Source organism: Hemicordylus capensis, chromosome 3, assembly GCF_027244095.1.
Source record: "Hemicordylus capensis ecotype Gifberg chromosome 3, rHemCap1.1.pri, whole genome shotgun sequence".
Lineage (NCBI taxonomy): Eukaryota > Metazoa > Chordata > Lepidosauria > Squamata > Cordylidae > Hemicordylus > Hemicordylus capensis.
The window spans coordinates 296818786-296839217 of NC_069659.1; the positions used below are offsets into that span (position 1 = coordinate 296818786).

At 44.7% G+C, this 20432-nt stretch overlaps 1 protein-coding gene across 7 annotated transcripts in view; it reads right to left on the reverse strand.

Moving 5' to 3' along the window:
* Positions 1–20432, reverse strand: part of EPHB1 (EPH receptor B1) — a 482626-nt gene that overhangs the window by 333633 nt on the left and 128561 nt on the right. For 4 of the 7 annotated variants that reach the window (XM_053307812.1, XM_053307810.1, XM_053307811.1 and 1 more), the window contains exon 2: positions 250–314. In XM_053307812.1, the coding sequence (XP_053163787.1) occupies positions 250–314 (65 nt within the window). Of the gene's footprint in view, positions 1–249; positions 315–16428; positions 16745–16836; positions 16924–20432 lie in introns of those variants that run through there. The other 3 variants (XM_053307814.1, XM_053307813.1, XM_053307815.1) reach the window with 3 other exon arrangements.

Genomic DNA, 20432 nt, shown 5'->3' on the forward strand with positions numbered 1-20432 from the left:
ATCCATTATAGGAATCCTCCTGTTGGGAAAAGATACATATTTTTGTTTGCATAAAATGGAACATGTCAATTCTGCCTTTGCTTGGGTCAACATTAAAAAAAAAAGATAGCTTTAAAAAAAAAAGCAGAGAAGACGTTCACAAAAAGAAAAATAGCACAAGTTTGTATAAAAATGAAAATAAGCCCCTACCCCACTCTCAAACAACCAGTGAGCATTCACAAAGGTGTCAAATAGTTGGCATCCCCTTACCCCTGAAGGTGGGTTTGCTGTCCAACCAAGTTCAGCTGTGGCTGTCCGAGTATCCATTAGGTTTTCTGAGGATGCACAAAATAAATAAATAAAAGAGTTACTACACAATCAAGAGTCTGAACAAAAATGCACATGTTACAAGCAGCACTGGCTCATTGAACTGGCTACTCGAGGTGAAAGACAATTAGTCACTGGCCCCATCCCCTGGCCCCGGCACCAACACCAGCCCAATGCTAACACCATTCTCTTCTCTCTGGCCAGGCCACCTCACCTTCTGAGCTTGTCACGGCTTCAAATGATAGGGCAGCGGCAACTTCTGCAGTGGAACAGTGGCTTCTGTTCTTGCCTGCTGCACTCAGCAGATTAATCGCATCCTCTCCGCACATACCCTTCCACCAACACACTTCTACACTTTGTCTTCCTCCTCAAATGGAACTGCTGGAGTTTGCACAAAAGAGCAGTGAAGAGGATTCCACCTGTTCTGTGCAAGTTCCAACAGTTTGATTGTGTGCTCTTTTTCTCCCCACTTCTAGATAAAGCAAACACATTTGGTGGAAATTGGATGAAGAGGGTAGTGTTGGAATTTGGGGGTGGGCTGCCAGGCAAGTGGGGGGGGGAGCACATGGGGAGGGCGCACATGGGGAGGGCAGCAAGTAGTCGAGGGCTGTGGCAGCAGCAGGCAGGTGAGATGCTGCGGGGGGGGCGTTCAGGGTGTCCACAGTCGCTGCCTATGGCGGAAGTGCCACCTGAGGCCAGTTGCCTCACTATGCCCAATGGGCTGTCCCACTTATATCTGAGGGCCAAAATAAGTGTAACAGGGGAGATCACTGGTCAGATCTCCTGACTTTTTCTCTTTACTTCAGATTACCAGTATGGGACAGCTAATTTGACTGAGGAAGCAATGTTGGGACATTTAAATTGAGAAACACACTCTCTCTGAGCTCTGCTTCCTCGGTCAAGCTAGCAGCCCCACACAGCTAATTTGAAGTAAATAAAATAATGTCTGGATCTCCTGCATCACATCTGTTTTGGCCCTGGGATTCTCTGTTTCTATTAAAACCAATAGCAAATTCAGATTATTTGGGAGTGCAGCACACAAACCATATTTTAGAAACTAGGGCATGAGGCTCTAAACATGATCTGTTTGTAGAGCCCAACCGCTCACAGGCAAGCAGGGAGCTCACCCTGGACGGCCAGATTGGCCACTCACACGATTACCAGCTCTGTCACGGATCAGGGGCCACCCAGCCCCCGGAAGTCCCAGGATGCCCCGTGCAAGTGTGCGGGGCATTCTGGGTAGACCCCCGAGGCCGGGAGGCTTGTCGGAGTCTCCTGGTTGGGGCTCTCCCCGTGAGTTGCCAGGCCTGGAGCCATGCGATGGCAAGACACAATCAGTGAAATGGGATTCGTGGAGCACTCACTCTGCTAACCTCATTTAAAGGTGGGGGCAGTTAGCGAGGTTTGCTGCCAGGAGCCATGTGGCTCCCGTTGCAGCACACGACCTCCGGAAACCGGGCTGTGCTCCCCTAGCCTGGTTTTCAGAGGTCGCGAGAATAGCCTCCACGTGTCTCTTGAGATATAATGGGCACATACATTTAGATCAAAGATTTCTGTCTTTTGAGAGACCAGTCTATCGTCCAGACACCACAAAAGAATGTTTGGCTCTGTCATAAACTTGTAATCACCTAGGGAGATGTTGGCAGAGCTCAGCAAGTTTGGGCATGGATATGAGGTTTGAAGGCTCATTATATCATCTCCAAGAACAGGTGAGGAGACAAGCCAAGGTATTTTCAGGTTTTAATTTCTGGGCTGATCCAACAGGAGTCAGGAGAAAACCACTCACCACTAATCACCGAGTAAAATGTTCACAATATAGTGCATATGTTCTCAAATGGGATAAGACAATCTTACAATAAGTTCTAATGGGCTTCCTGAAAGATCTCCAAAATGGGCAGATTAGCAGGGTTTCTTTGTCATCCCAAAATGTGCATGAAATAGAACTGTACTTTTAAAAAAATGCTTAGAAGCTCCCCAATTCCTTTACTTGTAAGTGAAACTGTGCACAATATCTTGTAACATACCTTGATTACATTTGGTAAGGTCACCATTGGGCCAGACAAAGTTGAATTGGGGATCAGATCTAGCCCACAGCCAAATAAAATACCTAATACCTACTCAACCCCAACTGATAATTCCAACAGGTTTGGAAATTGCTGCTGATTTCTGTGGACTATATCCATGTATGACCCAGTTCAAAAGAAGTTTTCTTCAATTATTCCAAACACAGGATGCTGACTTCTAGTATGAACTGGCCCTGAAATTGGGGCTTTAGGGAATACCCCCAAAGAAAATCTCATGAATGCAGAACAGCCATCACATGCTTTGTGGCATGACGCTGGTGCACAGAGCTGAAGTATGTGAATTTAAAATTCTCAGCCCGCCGCCCCACCCCCCCACCCCACCCCCACACAAATCAATGGCTCTAAAACAGCTTAAATTCTAGCACTTCAGTTTAACAGGGCAAGGCTTGTGGATCAGTCTACTGAGTTCCTAAATAATTGTCAGATTTCAACCAGAGTTTAGCACGCAACGTCTTTTCGAAAATGTGATCCAGGTAAAGGAAATCAGATTCCCTGTTATCTTAAGACTGCAACTCCATTGTCACACCTCTAACATTTTAATGCACACATGAAATTGCACAAATATTGTGAGGGGTTAAGTGTAACAAATTTTAAAAGAAACAGAATTAAAGATATAAATGTGTCCACTGCTACAGCTCTGATGGCAAATTGCATTATTTTGCCCAGAGCAAAAAGGATGAATGTGGTCCTTTCCATGAGTAGTTGGCATGTGCCTGACCAGGTCAGTAACATTATTAGTTTCTATTATATTCACTGGCATCTGTTGGATATATTGATTTGTTGCATGTGTTACCCATCCTGGAAAAAATCAGAAGCATGACTATTGTAACAATACTATCAGAATGTCTCTCTGTGTGGGTTTTTTAAAGGGAGATTTCTTTTTCTTTTTTTGGAAAGCATGGAAGAGTTGTAATGCTGTTAATGTTTTTTTCTCTCTCTCTTTTAAGGGTAACAATAATAGCGACAACAAAAACATAGACAGACAGATGGGAAAAATCCTCCAGGTTTTATTTGTTTGTTTTCAACAGATTAAGTTGCTTGTCTGCTGCGATTTCAACAAATGTGACTGGGAAAAGAACTTTCATTTGTCACTAGCGTCTGGTCAAGCAGCTCCCTGCTTGTCCACATTTGTGCCCCCCCCCTCCTCCTTATAGCTCAGATAGTGGTATACTTCAAAGTCCCTACCTTTTGCCCCAAGGCCTCATTCCTAATCTTCTAAAAATACTACATATTTTGTAGCACACTCTCCCTCCACTTTTCTAGCTTTGGACTGGACTACTATGTTTTTCAGTGCCTATGTCAAGGAACACTGACTTTTTCAAATATTAAGATTAAAGAAACAACAATTACTCATGATAAAATATTCTGAGCACATAACAAAGTCCAGCTGGCTTTGTAGGTATTAAAAATGCTGAGTCAGCATGGTCGATATTCATAGTGGTAAGCTGTGTTGGAAGGACCTGGAACCTTTCCTTGAACATGTACAGTATAGCCTTCATAAAAACCTGCCAGAAATGTATTATTTATTTTATTTATTTAACATATTTTTATTTAACATTTATTTTATGTATTAGGGATTAAATAGCTAGCTTAAAAGTCTAGGTCAGATTAGTAGTTTTCAAAGTTCCTGGTATGCGCTGAATACAACTCAACGTGCAGAAACTGGTACCTGCAAAAAGAAGGCACGATATGGCAAGCAATTTTATACATTTGCATTGCTCCTCTTTCCCTCATGCAAACTGTGTGGCCTATGCACACTGTGTATGTAACTCATCACATCTGAAATGTCCAGGGGTGCCATGTTGCTTGCAGGAATTGAGTGCATGGAGACCCATGAAAGCCCTGAGCTGATACACCTCAGTTGCAGAAGATTACTCTGGAGGTTCACTTCCAGCACTAAAGCTGTTTTCATACCATGGGGAAGGATCCAGCCACAGCCTGCAGCCTCACATGGCAATCTAGATTCTTCCCTACAAATGCATTTAATCAAGCAAACACTCCCATTCATCAGTTACACGCAAGCAATTCCTGCATAGCTCTTTTTACATGTGAACTACAAATGCATAAGGAACAATACAAGAACTACTGAAACTGTCTTCAACTGAGTCAGACCTATGCCCATCTAGCTCAATATTGTCTACAGTGTATGACAGTTGTTCTCACAGGCTTCAGACAGGAGTATTTCCCAGATGCCAGGATTGAACCTGGGACCTTTTGCATGCTCTAGCACTGAAGTACAGTCCCTGCCCATAGCCCTTTGGGACAAGAAGGGATGGCAATCCAATAGTGCAGTCATGCTATCGGTGATTCTGCATTGGGGAGTCTACTGGATTTGTCCACTGTCTTCCTCTCCTTTTTTAAAGTCAATGACTGTGTCCAATTATAGGGAATGCCTTTTCTGTGAAGAAGAAAAAGTTGACGTCAAAAGGATTTTCCCTCCAGCTTCCCTTCCTGTCCAGTTCAGCGTGCTTCTGATTGACTTCCCTAAAGGACGTTTCCTGGTTTAGCACTAACACAGGAATGTACTTTTGATAAACTTCAGACAGCCAACAAGGTGCTTCCTCTGCAAACCACTCTCTTGCATACTCTAGATTTGGCAGTAGATGGTGTTGTTTGAGATTGTTGACTCATGAAGTTCAGGGGGAAATATCCCTGTTAAACAAATATGGTTTCTCCCCCCCCCCATCTTCCCCCCGCTCCCGTCTTTGGGGGGAGGTTGGTGTTGCCTTCTTCTGAGCTCCGCTTCCTTATCTGTGCTGCCGTGCATGACTGTAATACACAGGAGGATTAGTGTTAGCAGCCACAGCTTGTCACACAGCTTTGCTCTAACATGACAAATGAATGCTTGGTTCTATTACTGCTCGGTTTTCTCCTTTTCTTCTTCCCTTTTAGTCTGTTCAGCCTCCTCAGCACCACTCATTTATGATGGATAAAAGCTTCTGAAGACAGTGGATTAGAACCTGACCTCTGGTAAGCCTCTCTGAGGCAGGGGAGGATGTTACCTGGTCACAGGTCACACCTGTAGTCAATTAGAGTGCCCTTTGCTCCAGGGTTCCATTCTGAACATCTGTAGAGCATTTGGCTGAGAGTTTCTCTCCTGGTGACTGAACTTCATTGTGACGGGAGAATATTTCTCTTTAATTCAATTTAATTTTTTAGAAGGCACAGATAGGGCTGCCAACTCTTTCAATGGCTTTGCTTCTATAACTTAAACATCAGAGTCAAATGCATTAATTAAGAAGTGAAACTCTTTTTGGCATAGAATAGAAGAGTTTCACTTGCTTAATTTTTGCACGACAGGCTTCTGCTAAGGTGAACAGTAAATATGGGCTGATCTAAGCTTAAAAACACTGATCAGCAGATGTTAACTTTTTACGAAATGTGGTTCTGGGTTTAAGCGTGCAAGAAACCACAGCCTATGCCATGGAAATGTCTTTTCTTTAAGCTTGGATGTGTGGAGTCCACTTGGAGGGTGTTTTTGTTTTGTTTTGTTTAATTGGAGAAAATATATAATACTTAAAGTTTTGTTATCCCACATTTCACACAGCAAGCCCTCACAGAGTACCTTAAAATATAAAAAACAGAATTTTTGAAGAAGTGCAAATCAACAAAGTAAAGGCCAACCAAACACAGCAATCTAAAACATATCCTTTAAGACCTGACCTACCTCTGCTCATGTACACAGTTAATTCAGATTTATTCCCACACTACCTACCCAAGTAAAACCATACATGATCTCCGTCTTCCCTTTTCCTCTAACCACCCCAAGAGTTGCCTAGTAGAAGGAATGGCAGCAGGTGCAGCTTTTCTCATTCCTCATGACAAACTCCTCTTCTATGCAAGCTTTAAGGTACAAGAAGCCTCTCTTACTCTGCACGTGGTCACCCTAGCTATGTTTCCAAGAGAGTTCCAGGTCAGTTATTTAGTTATTCCCATGCAAAACTGGCATCAACCACCTATACCTGCAGGGCAAGCAGGACAGGTGACTATCCAGGGCTCTGCTCACTTGTTGCTGCCATTGAAATCACCCACCACCACCACCACACACGTGTGCGTGCGCACACACACACCCCTTGCCAGACCTCTTCAAGGATGGCCCTGCATATGAATGTACATCAAGCTGCTGCATAAAACACTACACATGACTTACAATTCTTCTTTCAGACAATATGAATAAAACAATAATTCTCTAATAAGCATATGTGACACGTGATATTATACAGCACAAGAGAACTGCAAGTGTACTGAGCTGTTTAGTCTTTAGAGCCAAATGTGTTTCAACCTATTGGTCTTCTTCCATGGCTAAAGTGCAATATAGCTGCTCCAGAGCACAACTGGGATTCAAATTTTCATAGGCCCTCCTTTGGGAACAGGTATTTTAAATTAACTTATAGACATATTATAGCTCTCTCTCATATACACACACACACAGACACACACACACACACAGCCCAGAAGGTTTCTTAATCAGACCACAGAGTCTTACCACATCTCAAGAACATGTATTTTTTTAAAGCAAAAACAGAGCCTCATCTAATAAGTCTGTCACTTGTTGGCCTGGATATTACAACTCTGGCTGCATGAGGTCATATGTCAGCCTGTAAATGCAAGTAACCAAAGTAACTAAGATCTTAGCAGACACAGGGGCTGAATTAAGATGTAACGCAAAACCGGAGACTGGCAAACCCGCGGTTTCAATTTGAAGCTCTAAATTACACTGCAGACATTCTTCAACCACGGTCCACCAACCTCCAGCTCCAGGAGAGGGGAGCCCCTCCTGCTCCTCAGCTGCCGAGGCCAATCCCAACAAGCTCCACAGCTATCAGCACATCACCAGAGAGGTCGTGATTGGCCATGATCTTGAAGCGGTGGTGCTAATTGTGATCGTGCATCTTTGGAGCTGACCACTCACCCTCAGCATGGAAAGGGCATTTAAATCCCTTTAAATGCCATGCTATGTCAGCGCTTCTTCAGGCAATGATGGCACGGCCGCCCACCAAAGAGCCCAGCACCTAAATAGTCCCAAACAAGCATGATTTCGGGGTGGGTGGGAGGGATATAGGAGCACTATTTCCCTGTTACTCAGGATAGGGAAGAGAACATGAGAACTTCTTAGGAGGGGATATGTATATGAGGGAGGGCAAAGGATCCTGGGGGGTCTGTCCCACCGTGACCTAGGATGCTGTTGCAAGGGATCACCCTGTTAAAGCAGTTCATACAGACCAAACTACATTCCTATTCTGCTGGCAGCTTCCTGCTGGTGGACTATTCCTCTCATGAGAGGGTCAGTTTAGTGGTGAGGACCATGTGGCTGCAACCCCCAGCACTCCTGTCAGACTGCATGCTCACAAGTTGAGCTAACCTAACAATGGGGGACCCACTTGTGTAGGGCCCCAACTCTCCATGATAAGATAGCTCTGCACCCACCCCGCTTCACTTCAGTGTAATTTAGAGCTTCACTGTGAAGCCTTGCATGTACCCAATGGAGACCTTGGTTCTCCATGTGTTGAAGCCTGGCTGCATGTGCGGACATGGATGGATCTTTAAACCCATTCAAAATTCCTGGGTCCACACCAGATCTGCTGGAGTGGGGAATCGCGGGAGAGAGGAGCCCTGATTTCCAGGGAACCCAGAAGAACAAGTTCACCATGTTGGGACACAAGCAAGGGTACACATGCCCACATGGACAGACAGGCTGGCAGGGGAAAAGCTTTGACAGCTATTTGGCAGCAGTTCCGAAGATAGGGAGATCAGTTGCTGGGGTACCCATCCCTGCGGCTCTTCTCCATACAGCAACCTGGCTTGTTATAGAGCCCCAGACACTCTTGTGAGAGAGCAGTCCATGAGAGAAGGGGTTGTTTTGTCATCACACATTATTAGAGATCTTGCTCGGCAATTCTCTCCCCTCCCCTCTGACGGGGCAATTCTCTCCTCTCCTCTTTTCATGATGTGTGAGGAGGCATCCCCATAGCCTGTCACTCTCTTGAGCTAGCATGGTCCACCCCGGGTCATCAGCACATATGTTGAATTGCTCCTTTTACTAAAGCACTGCTGACCCTGGTGACCAGCCCTGCTCATGAGTAAGCCTAAGGACCATAAACCCCCAAGGGAAAGGTGCTGGGTCCCCCCTTCCCCAACATTTATTTGAAAAAAATAGAACTTGGCTGCTCGAGAATTCCTGGTTGGAGCTGCCTTTTAAACCCAACCCTGGTCACCAACACCTGCAGCCATTTGTTCCCCTCCCAGTGCTGTGATGGGGTGCCCTGCTAATGTTGCCACCTGCAGAGTTTGTGCTGTGAACATATATCATTGTCAGTTCATTCTAGGTGAGCAAAGCACTTAGTGCTCGTCCTGTCATCACATCCCCTTTCCCTCCTGCTTGACAGGTGTGGGGAGCGAGGGACAGAGTGGGAAGAGGGAATGCCCCTGTGTGACTGTGCTGCTCGACAGGCTGGCAATCTTGAGATGGGACCTGGCAGTGTCCCTGTTGCCAGGCACCTCCATAGCTAGGCAGGTGAAAGGAGGGGGAGGCAGAGAAAAGCGCCACAGCCATGGGGCACCCACATTCTTGGGTGAGTCTGCAGTTTATCTGTCTTTATTATTGCAGTTTACTGTCTTTATGATTACAGTTTGAAAATCAGCACAAATCCGTGGTTATGGTGGCATCCGGGATCAGACATAATGCTTCCAGAGGTCTTGGCAGCAGACCTTTGTGCAAACCAAAGGTTCAAACTGGAGTTTGGTGACCCAAACCACAGGTTGCTTTTGGCTCAAAACTGAGGTTTCACAAATTCGGACATAATGGAGTTCCAACCTCTGCCGCATTTAACTCCAGTTTTGTGTGACATCTGAATTAGGCCAGGACCAGTTCTGACATAACTTTGTTAACTGTGTTCCTCATTCACTGCGGGCTCTATAAACCCAATCTAGCAGGCACCAATGATAAAATTCACAGGATCTACTAGCACAACTAATAAATCCAGTTAAACATTTCCATGTGAATACAGGAAAAGATTGTGAAGTCTTGTACACATAAGGTGCCTCATTCATTTCAATGGAGACAGCAGATTCAGGAGCACACAAGATCAGGAATTAGGATCCTCTCTCTCCATTGAAAGGAACTGTTGTCCCCAGAACAAATAACCAAATTCTTTGTGGAAATAGAAGTAAACTTTTTCAGCTCCTGAAAAGTCTTACATTTATTTGAAAGCACTGTTCCTTCTTCTGAAGGGGAGGACCCTTTCTTTTAATGAGCAAGGTTGCATGGTGCTGTAGCTAACCAAGAAGTGTGTTGCACTCTTATGTTCATATGCATCTCCCCAACTTTAGTTCCTGCTACAAACATCAACTCATTTTAAAGACAAAGAGTGGTGGTCAAGTGGCTGCTCTAAGTCTTGTGTTTTTCCAGGTTGGACATCAAGTTCTGCACCATGGCACCACCTTGGCCATGTGTGCATCTGGGCAACAAAGAAACTGGTAGAACAATCAATCACTGATTGAACAAGAATAGCAATGGGAAAGATGGTCAGGGGGCAGTGCAAAATTACTTTTCTCTGCTTGCTAATGAGGGAGTTACAATGGATCACAGCCTGAGCATCATTAATCAGACAAAAAAGCTCCAGAGCCATCTCCATTCCCTTTCTGTGTCTTGCTCTTTCACTCTCAGTAGCTCTTTCATCTGCTTTGTTGCTGTCAGAAACCTCACGCCCTTTTTCCTGCCTTTTTTCCCTATCCCCAATTTTCATTCAGCTTTTCTCCATCCTAATAGTCTGTTTTCTAACTCTTTAATTAGAATTCCTAACACTGCTTGCTGCTTTGTTGAAGGGATGCAATGCACCAATGCCCTCAGAATGGTTCCTTTCCAAGATTCCCCCCCCCTTTCATGGGAGTAGTTAATTTAGAATCAAAGCATATACAAAATGCTGGCGTTCTTTTCTCTTCTTTTCCCCTGGTATGCCAGAACTAGCTCCCAGTAGTATGATGGCTGTAAAAAATGCCTGCCTACTTAGCTGTTGTGGGCATCTGCTGGATGTTTCCAAAATAACCCCTTCCCAACAGAAGCTCACTCCACTCCCTCTCTGCTGCCATTCAAGTAACTAGCAATGGTTGTACTTTTCCAGAGAGCATCCCTCCCCTGCAAGACTCTTGTGGGCTCTTTGAGTTTAAAGGAATGCTCTGTTACTTCCTGCTTCTGTTTTGCTCTGATATTTTGGTTCTGCGCATTTTTAAAATTTGGATTTTGAATTTAAATCTGTGAACTGACGTGAAGATCTTTTATAGTTCAAAAGGCTGAATATATATTTTAATCAATAAAATATAAAATAAAATTCCAGTAACACACTAATACATACCTACAATGCCTGGAGCAGTTTTGAAGTATTTTCTTAAGCTTTTTTGGTTTTATTAAAATAAAAGATGTTTGCATATCCACTTATTTGTACAATTTGCTATGACCTCCAGAATTAAACGAAAAATTCAGCACACTGTGAAGCTCTTCTCACGATTGTGTGAGAAGGCGACCCTCTTTTGTGGGGAGGAAACCCAAAAGTGCTTTCCTCCCCACAGATGATCATAGCCATGGAGCTTTCCAAACTAAACCCTGCAACGGGGTCACGTCGGATCTCAGAAGTGTGCTTCCACACTTCCTGAGTTGTGACTCCGCAGTCTCTACGTAGACAGTAGGGTGCCGTTCACATTGCCAATGCCTTGTCTCGAATTTAGTCGCTGCGATATAGAGCTAGGACATCGTATATCTGGCGTAAGGAAGTTGCTGCTTTTTCAGGTTGTTAGTTGCTGCGAGACCGCTTCCCCTGCTGTTTACGTTTTCAATGCAACTTGCCTGAACAGAGGCATTTTGCTGCTCTTGAGCAGCTAGCCTGGAAAGTGCCCAGGGCTCTTAGCGGGTGGAGCAGAGGAGCAGTGGCTCTCCTGCTGTCCACCCGCGCCTCACCTGGCAGCTCTGGGGTCAGGTGAAGGGAAGCACCGCCGTGCAGCACCCCACAGCTGGAGCCCCAGTAATGCACCGCGTGAGTGTGTGGTGCATTTCTGGGATCCTCCTTCCCCTCGCTGAGTGTATCCGCTGCAGCTGCAAGCAGCTGTGGCAGACACACAATCCGGCAACCCATTTTTCGAGTGTGCTTGTGCCCCAAACCCAGGTTAAGTGGAAGGCTCCACAAGTGGGCTTGCCACACGGCTGCTCTTGGTGCACACGAGCAGCAGGAACTGGGCTGGGTTTCACTAACAAAGTGATCTTCATGCATTTCCCAGGGCTGATGTGTGTCAATCCAACAGGTATGCTTGGCAGGGAAGGTTCCGCATATGGTACACATTCTCTACTCATCACTGACAACCTGAATATCTAACAAGAGAGCAGAAACTAAGCCCCTTGAACAGCTACAATAGGAGAGGAGGGGACAGGGCTAGAAGACAGGATGTCTTGTCTGTTTAACATAAATCAAATGTTCAGCCAAATAAGAAGTTGCACTTTTACATAGCAGTCAAACCAACCAGATTCACTGGCAGGTCAGTGCAGAGGCAGCTACTTAAAAAAGAAAGCGAGAACTAAAAGTCTTGAACTAAAAGCTCAGCAGATTTCCTCATTCTGTAAAATGTCTACTATGCTGAAGTGCTGCCAGAGAACATTTTTCTATTATGACTATAAACACAACAAGAGCCAAGATTTAAAAAAAACAATGAGAATTTGTAAGAAGCTGATCCGAATCATCTATAGCCCTATTTAGACTTCCAGATAGTTCACATAATTACTAATTGGGTAGGACAAGCCAAGTTTGGGAGCTGTATATGTTCCCATTTAGTGATTGTGTGCAAGTATAAAGCAAGGGAGGAGGCAGGGGAAGTGATTGTGTGCTAGGCTTGCGCTGGGTAGGAGGGCTCCATCCTCCTCAGCAGCTGCACTCAGCTGTTTAATGAGGTAGAGGGAAAGCCCTTTCACCCAGCAGAAGACTCACACATGGTCACTTCCCCCACCTCCTACCTTGCTTTTTAATCACACACAAATCATAAAATGGGAGTGTGTACACCTCCAAACTTGAGTAGGACACTTGTCCTACCCAATTAATGATCATGTGAACTAGCCTCTTGTTGTACTTGCATCTGTACACATGTACATGTTTTTGTGTGAACGACTGTATATGTGCTCATTAAAAGTGAACCTGGATACAGACCCTTTCAAATACAGTGTACAGATAGGAAATGTACTACTATATGTGCAAACTGTATATGTGTATAGTTCTGTACATGTGTACACTGTACACAGACTGTATGTGCATGCAACATTATGTATGAATAGGGCTTATATCTGGCTCTGATTGAACACCCATTCCAGAAAAGGAGGGTATTCAGAAATCATTAGTCCATACTGCAAGCTCTTTACTGGCACATGCTTCAAATATGAGGAAGAGATAACTTCATCCAGGCACATATATATACATGTAATCCATCCACATTTTATATATATATATATGCAATCCATTATATACATGTAATATCTTCTTTGTATATAATTTGCTAAGACGAATCCCCGTGGCTAATCCCACGTGTGACAGCTTTCGCAAGAGTTCGGAGAGCTGCAGGATAGCAACAGGGATAGGCGGCGGAGGGGGGGGGGAGAGAAAATGGCAGCGGTAGCAGCCAGCCAGCGGGCTGAGAAAATAATGGCAGCGGCAGGCACGAGAAGGCAGGGGCAGCAGGAGAAGGCGGGGGTGGGCGGGAGGGAGAAAATGATGGTGGTGGCAATGGGTGGGGGAGGAAACAGCAGTGGGGAGAAACAGAAAGCACTGGCCCCAGGGAAAGTGCCAGCCAGACCAGCCGGCGAAGGAAAGCGGACTGGGAGAGGGAAAATGGACTGGGGCTAAAGGGGGGGGATGAATATGAGGAGGAGAGACAGGGAAAACTAGGGGCACAGATGCTCTGTGCCAGATCAGCTAGTATATTAATTATATTACATGTAATCCATCCACAAATCCATACAGATTTGTGCAGGAATACCCACATGCTGTTCAAATATCTATCTCAAGCATCTCAGCAAACCCTTCATCACCACCTCCACAAGTCACCCACACATAGCCTACTTTGTGATCTTCCTTATCCACATTATTTTTAGAAAAACCAAACATTCTATTTCTGTTTACAACTAGTCAGTCTTTATCACTGGAGGAATGCCATATGTGAGTTCAGGGTAATTTTATATAGCAATGCAAGGGCATTTCCACTTCTTGCATCTGTAGCACAAACATAAAATCGACATCAGCTAGAAGAGATATTCAGTTTAATTGTATATTCCCTTTCTATCACATTAACAACATTCATACAAACTACACAAGCGAACTCAAAGGCACTATTGGTATGATGTGTGAAAACATTCTTGGATCTACAGAAGAGACACAACACCTGGGTCCCCTCACAATTTCCTTAGAACGTATGAAGACGCCTCATACTGAGTCAGAGTTCAGTAAAGTTCAGTACTGTGCAGATCAGCTAGTATTGGCTCTCCAGACTTTCAGACAGGAGTCTTCCCCAGGCTACATGGAGATGCCAGAGATTAGACCTGGCACCTTTGTTATGCCAAACACATGCCCAACTGCTTAGCTACAAATACCCTATATTAGTGACCACAATCAAAGACTATTATCTTGATTGTAACTGCAAGGGGAGTCTACAAACAGTGGTTGACATCTCGACTATGAGCCCTTTCTCATATGCTGTGAGAAAGGGCCACCCATTTTTGTGAGGAGGAAGCCTGAAAGTGCTTATTCAGGTGGAAGCTCGAATCACCCGCTCAGAGGAGCACCAGCTCCTGCCAGCAGCTCCTAGGGTCAGGGTGCCAGGACGCACTGCCCCACCTCCCGGAGCTCCAATAATAAGGTAACATACAAGTGCACAGTGCATTATGGGGATCACCCTTCCCTCCCCAAGTCTGCCAGCTACAGCTGCTGACACACGATCACTCAAATGGAGTTAGGAGAGTGTTTGCTCCGCTAACCCTATTTCGAGGGGAGGCTCCGTAGGCGGGCTTTCCACTGTGGTGCCGCTGGGATTGGGCATGATCCTGGTGGTTCACATGCAGGGTGGATTTGATTTAAATCAAACTGATTTAAATCACGATTTAAATCATCATTTAAATCACTAGCAGGGTGGATAAAAATCAATGATTTTTTAAAAAAAAATTCAAAAAAAAAGGATTTTTTTTAATTTAAATCGGATTTTTTTGATTTTTATCCACCCTGCTAGTGATTTAAATCATGATTTAAATTGTGATTTAAATCAGTTTGATTTAAATCAAATCCACCCTGTTCACATGTGCATGCAAAACCAGGCTGGGCTCCCTTAGCCTGGTTTTACACACACGTCTGATTAGCCTCCATGTGTTTGTGCAAAGAATTTTTGTACATGCAATAGGAGAGAGGTTATTTTTGCTAATCTTCTTTTCCCTCTGCAGCCCTCTGTGCCTTCCAGAACCCCCCCCCACTTTAGGGGCATGTTTTTGGGAGACACAATGAGCTCTAGAGGGAAGGGGGATCCACACACACACAAAACACCCCAAAACCATTCTCCCATACAAAACTTTCTTCTATGCATTCATTGCTAGTCTAGATGTCAGCCACTAAATTTAGGTTCTTGTATGTGATTACTAAGGTAAATTCCGTTGAGTCAATTTCAACTCCTGGTGCCCATAGAGCCCTGTGCTTTTCTTTGGTAGAATACAGGAGGGGTTTACCATTTCTTCCTCCCGTGCAGTATGAGATGATGCCTTTCAGCATCTTCCTATATCGCTGCTACCTGATATAGTACTAGTGGGGATTTGAACCGGCGACCTTCTGCTTGATGGTCAAGCATTTCCCCACTGCACCACTTAAGGTACCAGAGTTCAAAATGTCCCTTCCATCTGATATTTCACATACTTCTTCCCAGCACTGATGTAATGTGCCTTCAACATGGCAGCTTCTGAGATGCTATCCCTGCTGGGTGCTTATTTTTAATTTGTATTATTTATATACCACTTTTAAACAAGAAAGTTTCTAAAGCCATTTACACAGGGGTAGATTAAGCTTTTGGCTGCCTGTAGGCAAAAGAAATTTGCTGCCCTGGATCGAGGACTTGGGGGTGGTGGTCCAGGGACAAGTTAAAAGTAAAACTTTTAAAAAAAAACCTTTTTCAACCATTGCTGTGTGGCGGAGTCTGTGGATGGTAGTGGAGATGGGGGGGGTGGCCGGCAGGGGATGCACTCATGGAGGTGAGGTGAGACCAAGGCGGGGGAGGTGGAGGCGTAGGCGTAGGGGCATAGCAAGGTTGGAGTGGGCCCAGAGACAAGATTTTAAAATGGGCTCCCTCCCCCCAGGTCTCTTGAACTCAGGTCTCCCCGGTCCTAGTCCAGCACTCTAACCACTACACCACGCTGGCTCTCCAGTGTGTTGTAATGAGTAGATCTAATGAGTAGATCCAGCATGGTGTAATGAGTAGATAGGAAGTGATGTGATGAGTAGATCTTCAGCCCATTATATTCTGGAGCAGTACAATGAAAGGAAGGGAAATGAACAAGCTGATGCTCTCTGTTAAATTTCCACACATGTATAACTATAATTTTTACTTGGAGAACTTACTAGAACTGGAACAGACTGACCTTTTCTTTCTATACTTGTTTCCATAAGACTGCACGCCACTGTTGCATGTGGTCGATACAACCATTCCTTTTAAAGAAACTTACTCCAGATGCCTATTTTCTTGTGAGCTGCTATATGAGCTTCCAACTACTGCAGTATATGCAGAGGGATAAGCTCAGTGCACACTGCATTCCAAAAATCCAGCCTCTAGAGATTACACATCACATTTCCCACCCTTAGCTGATCTTGAGTCATTTTGCCAGGGATATGAGCACTGTTAAAAGCAGCTAGGTTCTGCTAGAGTAAAGACTCTTCAGCTGCATACAGTAGATTTTCTTTAATGGACACATTACTTTAAACTAAGCCTTCACCATCTGTTCTGCTCCCTAATTATCAATACAAAAACAAAGTCTACTCACAATTACACCAGTAACAAGTAAAGATGCCAGCAATTAAAATGCACGAACATACTCTTTGAGGAGCAGAATATCCATCTGTGATGTTATTCTCACGTTCCAGACACAAATCAGTTGAGGAGAAAGGACGGGCGGGGGAGAATGGGTCTATTCCCAAGAGTAAGCTTCTTGCCAACTTGCTTTCTAGGTAGCTTCCTTTTTAACATGGTTCTGCTGAGGCTGGATGGGCTCTTGTGAAAATCTTTACTGCAGCAATCAATATGGCAGGGTCATTGAGGGCAAAGAGGTATGACACACACACACTGAAGAGATGTTAACAGGAAAAGCAAGGAAGAGTCAAATGCCAGATGAAGCCACTTGGTACACAAAATGTAGTTTACAGCCGTGAAAGCAAAGTCTGTTTTATCTTACCTCTTCCTTCACACTCCTGTGAATCATTATTCCTCCCAGAATGTATGTTTTCCTAAAGGAATCTTTACTGAGACTCCAAGAAATGAAGGTAATCATACTCAGCTGTGATCCACTCCAAGGACTGCCTATCTAAATCTATATTTCTGGTTTCCCTCATTAAGAATGAGCTTGGCTTACAGGGAAGGAATGGATAATATCTGCAGATGGGAGAATAATGGAGCAAGACAATGTCATGAATACTTTGGGAACTTGAAAAATAACAGAGTCTAAGGAGCACAAAAAGGAGCAGTGAGCCATGGGCCTTTGAGTAAATGTAAGGAGCAAACAGTCACAAAAAGTGTAACTGTCTGTGACTCAGCTGGTCGCAGTTAAAGTGTAGTTGATATTAATTAAAACTAGTTTTGGGCAATATTTCTCTGCTTATGAACAAGACAAGGAGTTCAGAATCTGTGGATATTTCAAGAGCCCTTGATAGCTGCTTGAACTAAAAACAACAACAAAACCACCCTAATATGTCTAACAGATTCAGTTCTGGGGAGCAGGATATGGTCAAAATGCACACGATGCAACAAACTTGCTGAAACTAAGCCAGTCTGGGAGTGTTCAGTGCCTGGATGGGGCTCGGGAGACAGTTTAGATATTATTCATTTTGAGGGGGGAAATGTAAGTTTTGCTAATGCTATATTTTTTACATGAAGATTTTTGCATCAAGTATTATTAGTGTTGTAATATGCCATTTTCCCACCGAAGTAGCTCACAATAAAGCATAAAAGAATAAAGCACCAATAAAAGCAATATCAATTAATAACGCTAAAAAGCACAGCAGCCCAACAGAGTCTCAGAGGCAGAAAATCAGGGCTGGGCAAACACCTACTTAAACAGGAATATTTTCACACAAAGCACAGCAACTACGTTGGCTTTGAACCTACAAGGCAACATCATTCATTCATTCATTCATTCATTCGATTTCTATACTGCCCTTCCCAAAACGGCTCAGGGTGGTTTACACAGAGAAATAACGAATAAATAAGATTGCTCCCTGTCCCCAAAGGGCTCACAATCTAAAAAGAAACACAAAATAGACACCAGCAACAGTCACTGGAGGTACAGTGCTGGGGGTGAATAGGGCCAGTTACTCTCCCAGTGATAATAAAGAGAACCACCACGTTAAAAGGTGCCTCTTCGCCCAGTTAGCAGGGAATTGCAGTTAGCATCTGCAATCCGACAGGTGGCAAGATACGGAGCAAGCCTTCTAATGAAGATCTTAACATACAGGCAGGTTCATACAGGAGAAGGTAACCCTTATGATGACCCTTAAGATACCATGGACCCAAACTCTCTAATGGCTTTATAACCCACACCTTGAATTGAGCCTGGAAATATATTGGGAGCCAGTGCAGAAGATCAGCTAGCAAGAAGTTAACATGATTCCTAACCCGACAAGCCCCTGAGAGCAGTCTGGCAGCACCATTCTGCACCAGCTGCAGTTTCCAAGCATTTTAAAAAGGCATATAGAACACATTATAATAGCCAAGCCTAGATGTGACCAAATAATGGGTAACAGTAGCCAGATCTGTCTTCTGCAGAAAGGACTGCAACTGGCACATAGGCCTAAATTGTGCAAAGGCACTCCTGGCAACAGCAGCTACCTGGTTGTCGAGGAGAACACCAAAGCTACAGATCTCACAGGAAGGTGCTTTATACTGAGTCAGACAATTGGTCCGTCTATCTTACTATTGTCGACACTGACTAGCAGTGGCTTCTCCAAGGTTTCAGGCAGCAATCTTCCCCAGGTCTACCTGGAGATGGCAGGGACTGAACCTGGGACCTTCTGTTACAAAACAGATGCTCTGCCATTGAGCTATGGCCCCATCTCCAGAGGAGGCATAAATGGGTCTTCTTCCCATCTACTTCAAGGGGAGTGCGCAACCACATCCCAAACAGGTTGAACTCCCAATTCAGGATAAATGTTTCTTCTACTGACTAAAACCATCTCCATCTAGTCTAGTTTAGATTTAATTTCCGCTGGTTGGCTCACACCCAACCCATCATGGCCTCTAGGCATTGCTTCAGCACATCCAGTGGTTCCTTGGCACAGAGCTGGGTATCATCTTACATATTCATGGCATCCCAACCAAACCTCCAGAGAACCTTTGCCAGCGGTTCCATGTGCATGTTAAATGACTTCTGCAGAAGCTCAGGAGGAATGAGTTCCCCCCAGGCATCCCTATGGTTCCCAGATGCCCCGCATGAGTGCCCAGCTGTCCTTTCATCACTACTTGCCCATCCCCTGGACCACTAAGCTATAGCCAACCAGCCACCCAGCTTTCCTCACACTAGTGTCGGGTGGCTTTTAAAGGGCTCCCCACACCACCACCCTCCCTCCTACCTGAGGCAGTTGCTCCATGAGGGACGGCCTCCTTGTGGTTAGGGACCAGGAATTCCAAGAAGGAATTCCGAAGTTTACCGCTGAACACAGTCCTGGCCTGTGATCAGTGAAGAAGCTGATCAGCAAAGAACACAAGTAATTAATTTTACAGAGGAAAGAAAGGAGAACTAAATACAATAAATAATCACAGAATGGCAACTGGGAAATTTCACTTGTCAAGAGTAAGTATTTTTCAGCTGCTTTAATAAACCAAGGATGAAACATTCCCACCCCCCACATTCCAGCTCCCCATTGCCTTGGCTAGGGAAGGGCTCCTTCAGGCTTCTCCTGGCCATTGCTGTGGCCTCAGAAAGAGTACAAACCCCAGGCCCACCCACATTGCTCCCTGGAACAGGGGAAGAAAGCATCCTTTTAAAATCCAAGCTGCAGAAGGTGGCTGCTTGCTCCCTCGCAACAGGGAGCCAAGGGGAAGGACAGAGGCCTGTCTCTTGTCCCTTGCTGGTCCTGGTAAGTAGTTTTAGGGATGAGGGCATGAGGGGGCCAAAGTGAAGTTTCCAGGAGCCAAAGGGTTCAGCTTGAAGTAAAGCAGAGCCAAATCAAATAGGGGATCTTTCTGAAGCTTTGTCATGATCCCCCAAGCAAAGCAGGGCTGCTTCACACAAGCCTACTAGCCACCACAGATGCATTAATAATGCCTACCTAGCAAACATGAGGTTGCCAGTTCAAATCCCCACTGGTACCTATATCGGGCTGCAGCAATATAGAAGTATGCTGAAAGGCATCTTCTCATACTGCGTGGGAGGAGGCAATGGTAAACGCCTCCTGTATTCTAGCAAAGACAACCACAGGGCTCCGTGGTCGCCAGGAGTCAACACTGACTCGATGGCACACGTTACCTTTACCTTACCACCCACAGAGGCTGGCTGAGCATTGTGGGGTTGGGATACTTTGCAGTTCATAGCAATAGTGCCCCCCCAACTTTCCTTCCTCCAACTTCAAATCCTTAGGTTTGTCTCACATTCATCATGATCTGTGTTCAAACCTCACACCTATTCATTTGAAAGGGCCCCGTTTCATCCTACTGATCTCTGCTTTTCCTGTCTTTCTGTAATAATCTTCCCATTTTCTTGCCCAAATGTTTGAGTTTACAGATTAATCCCTATTTCTCTAAACAGCTCCCTCCTTCATTTTACAGTTACATGTATTT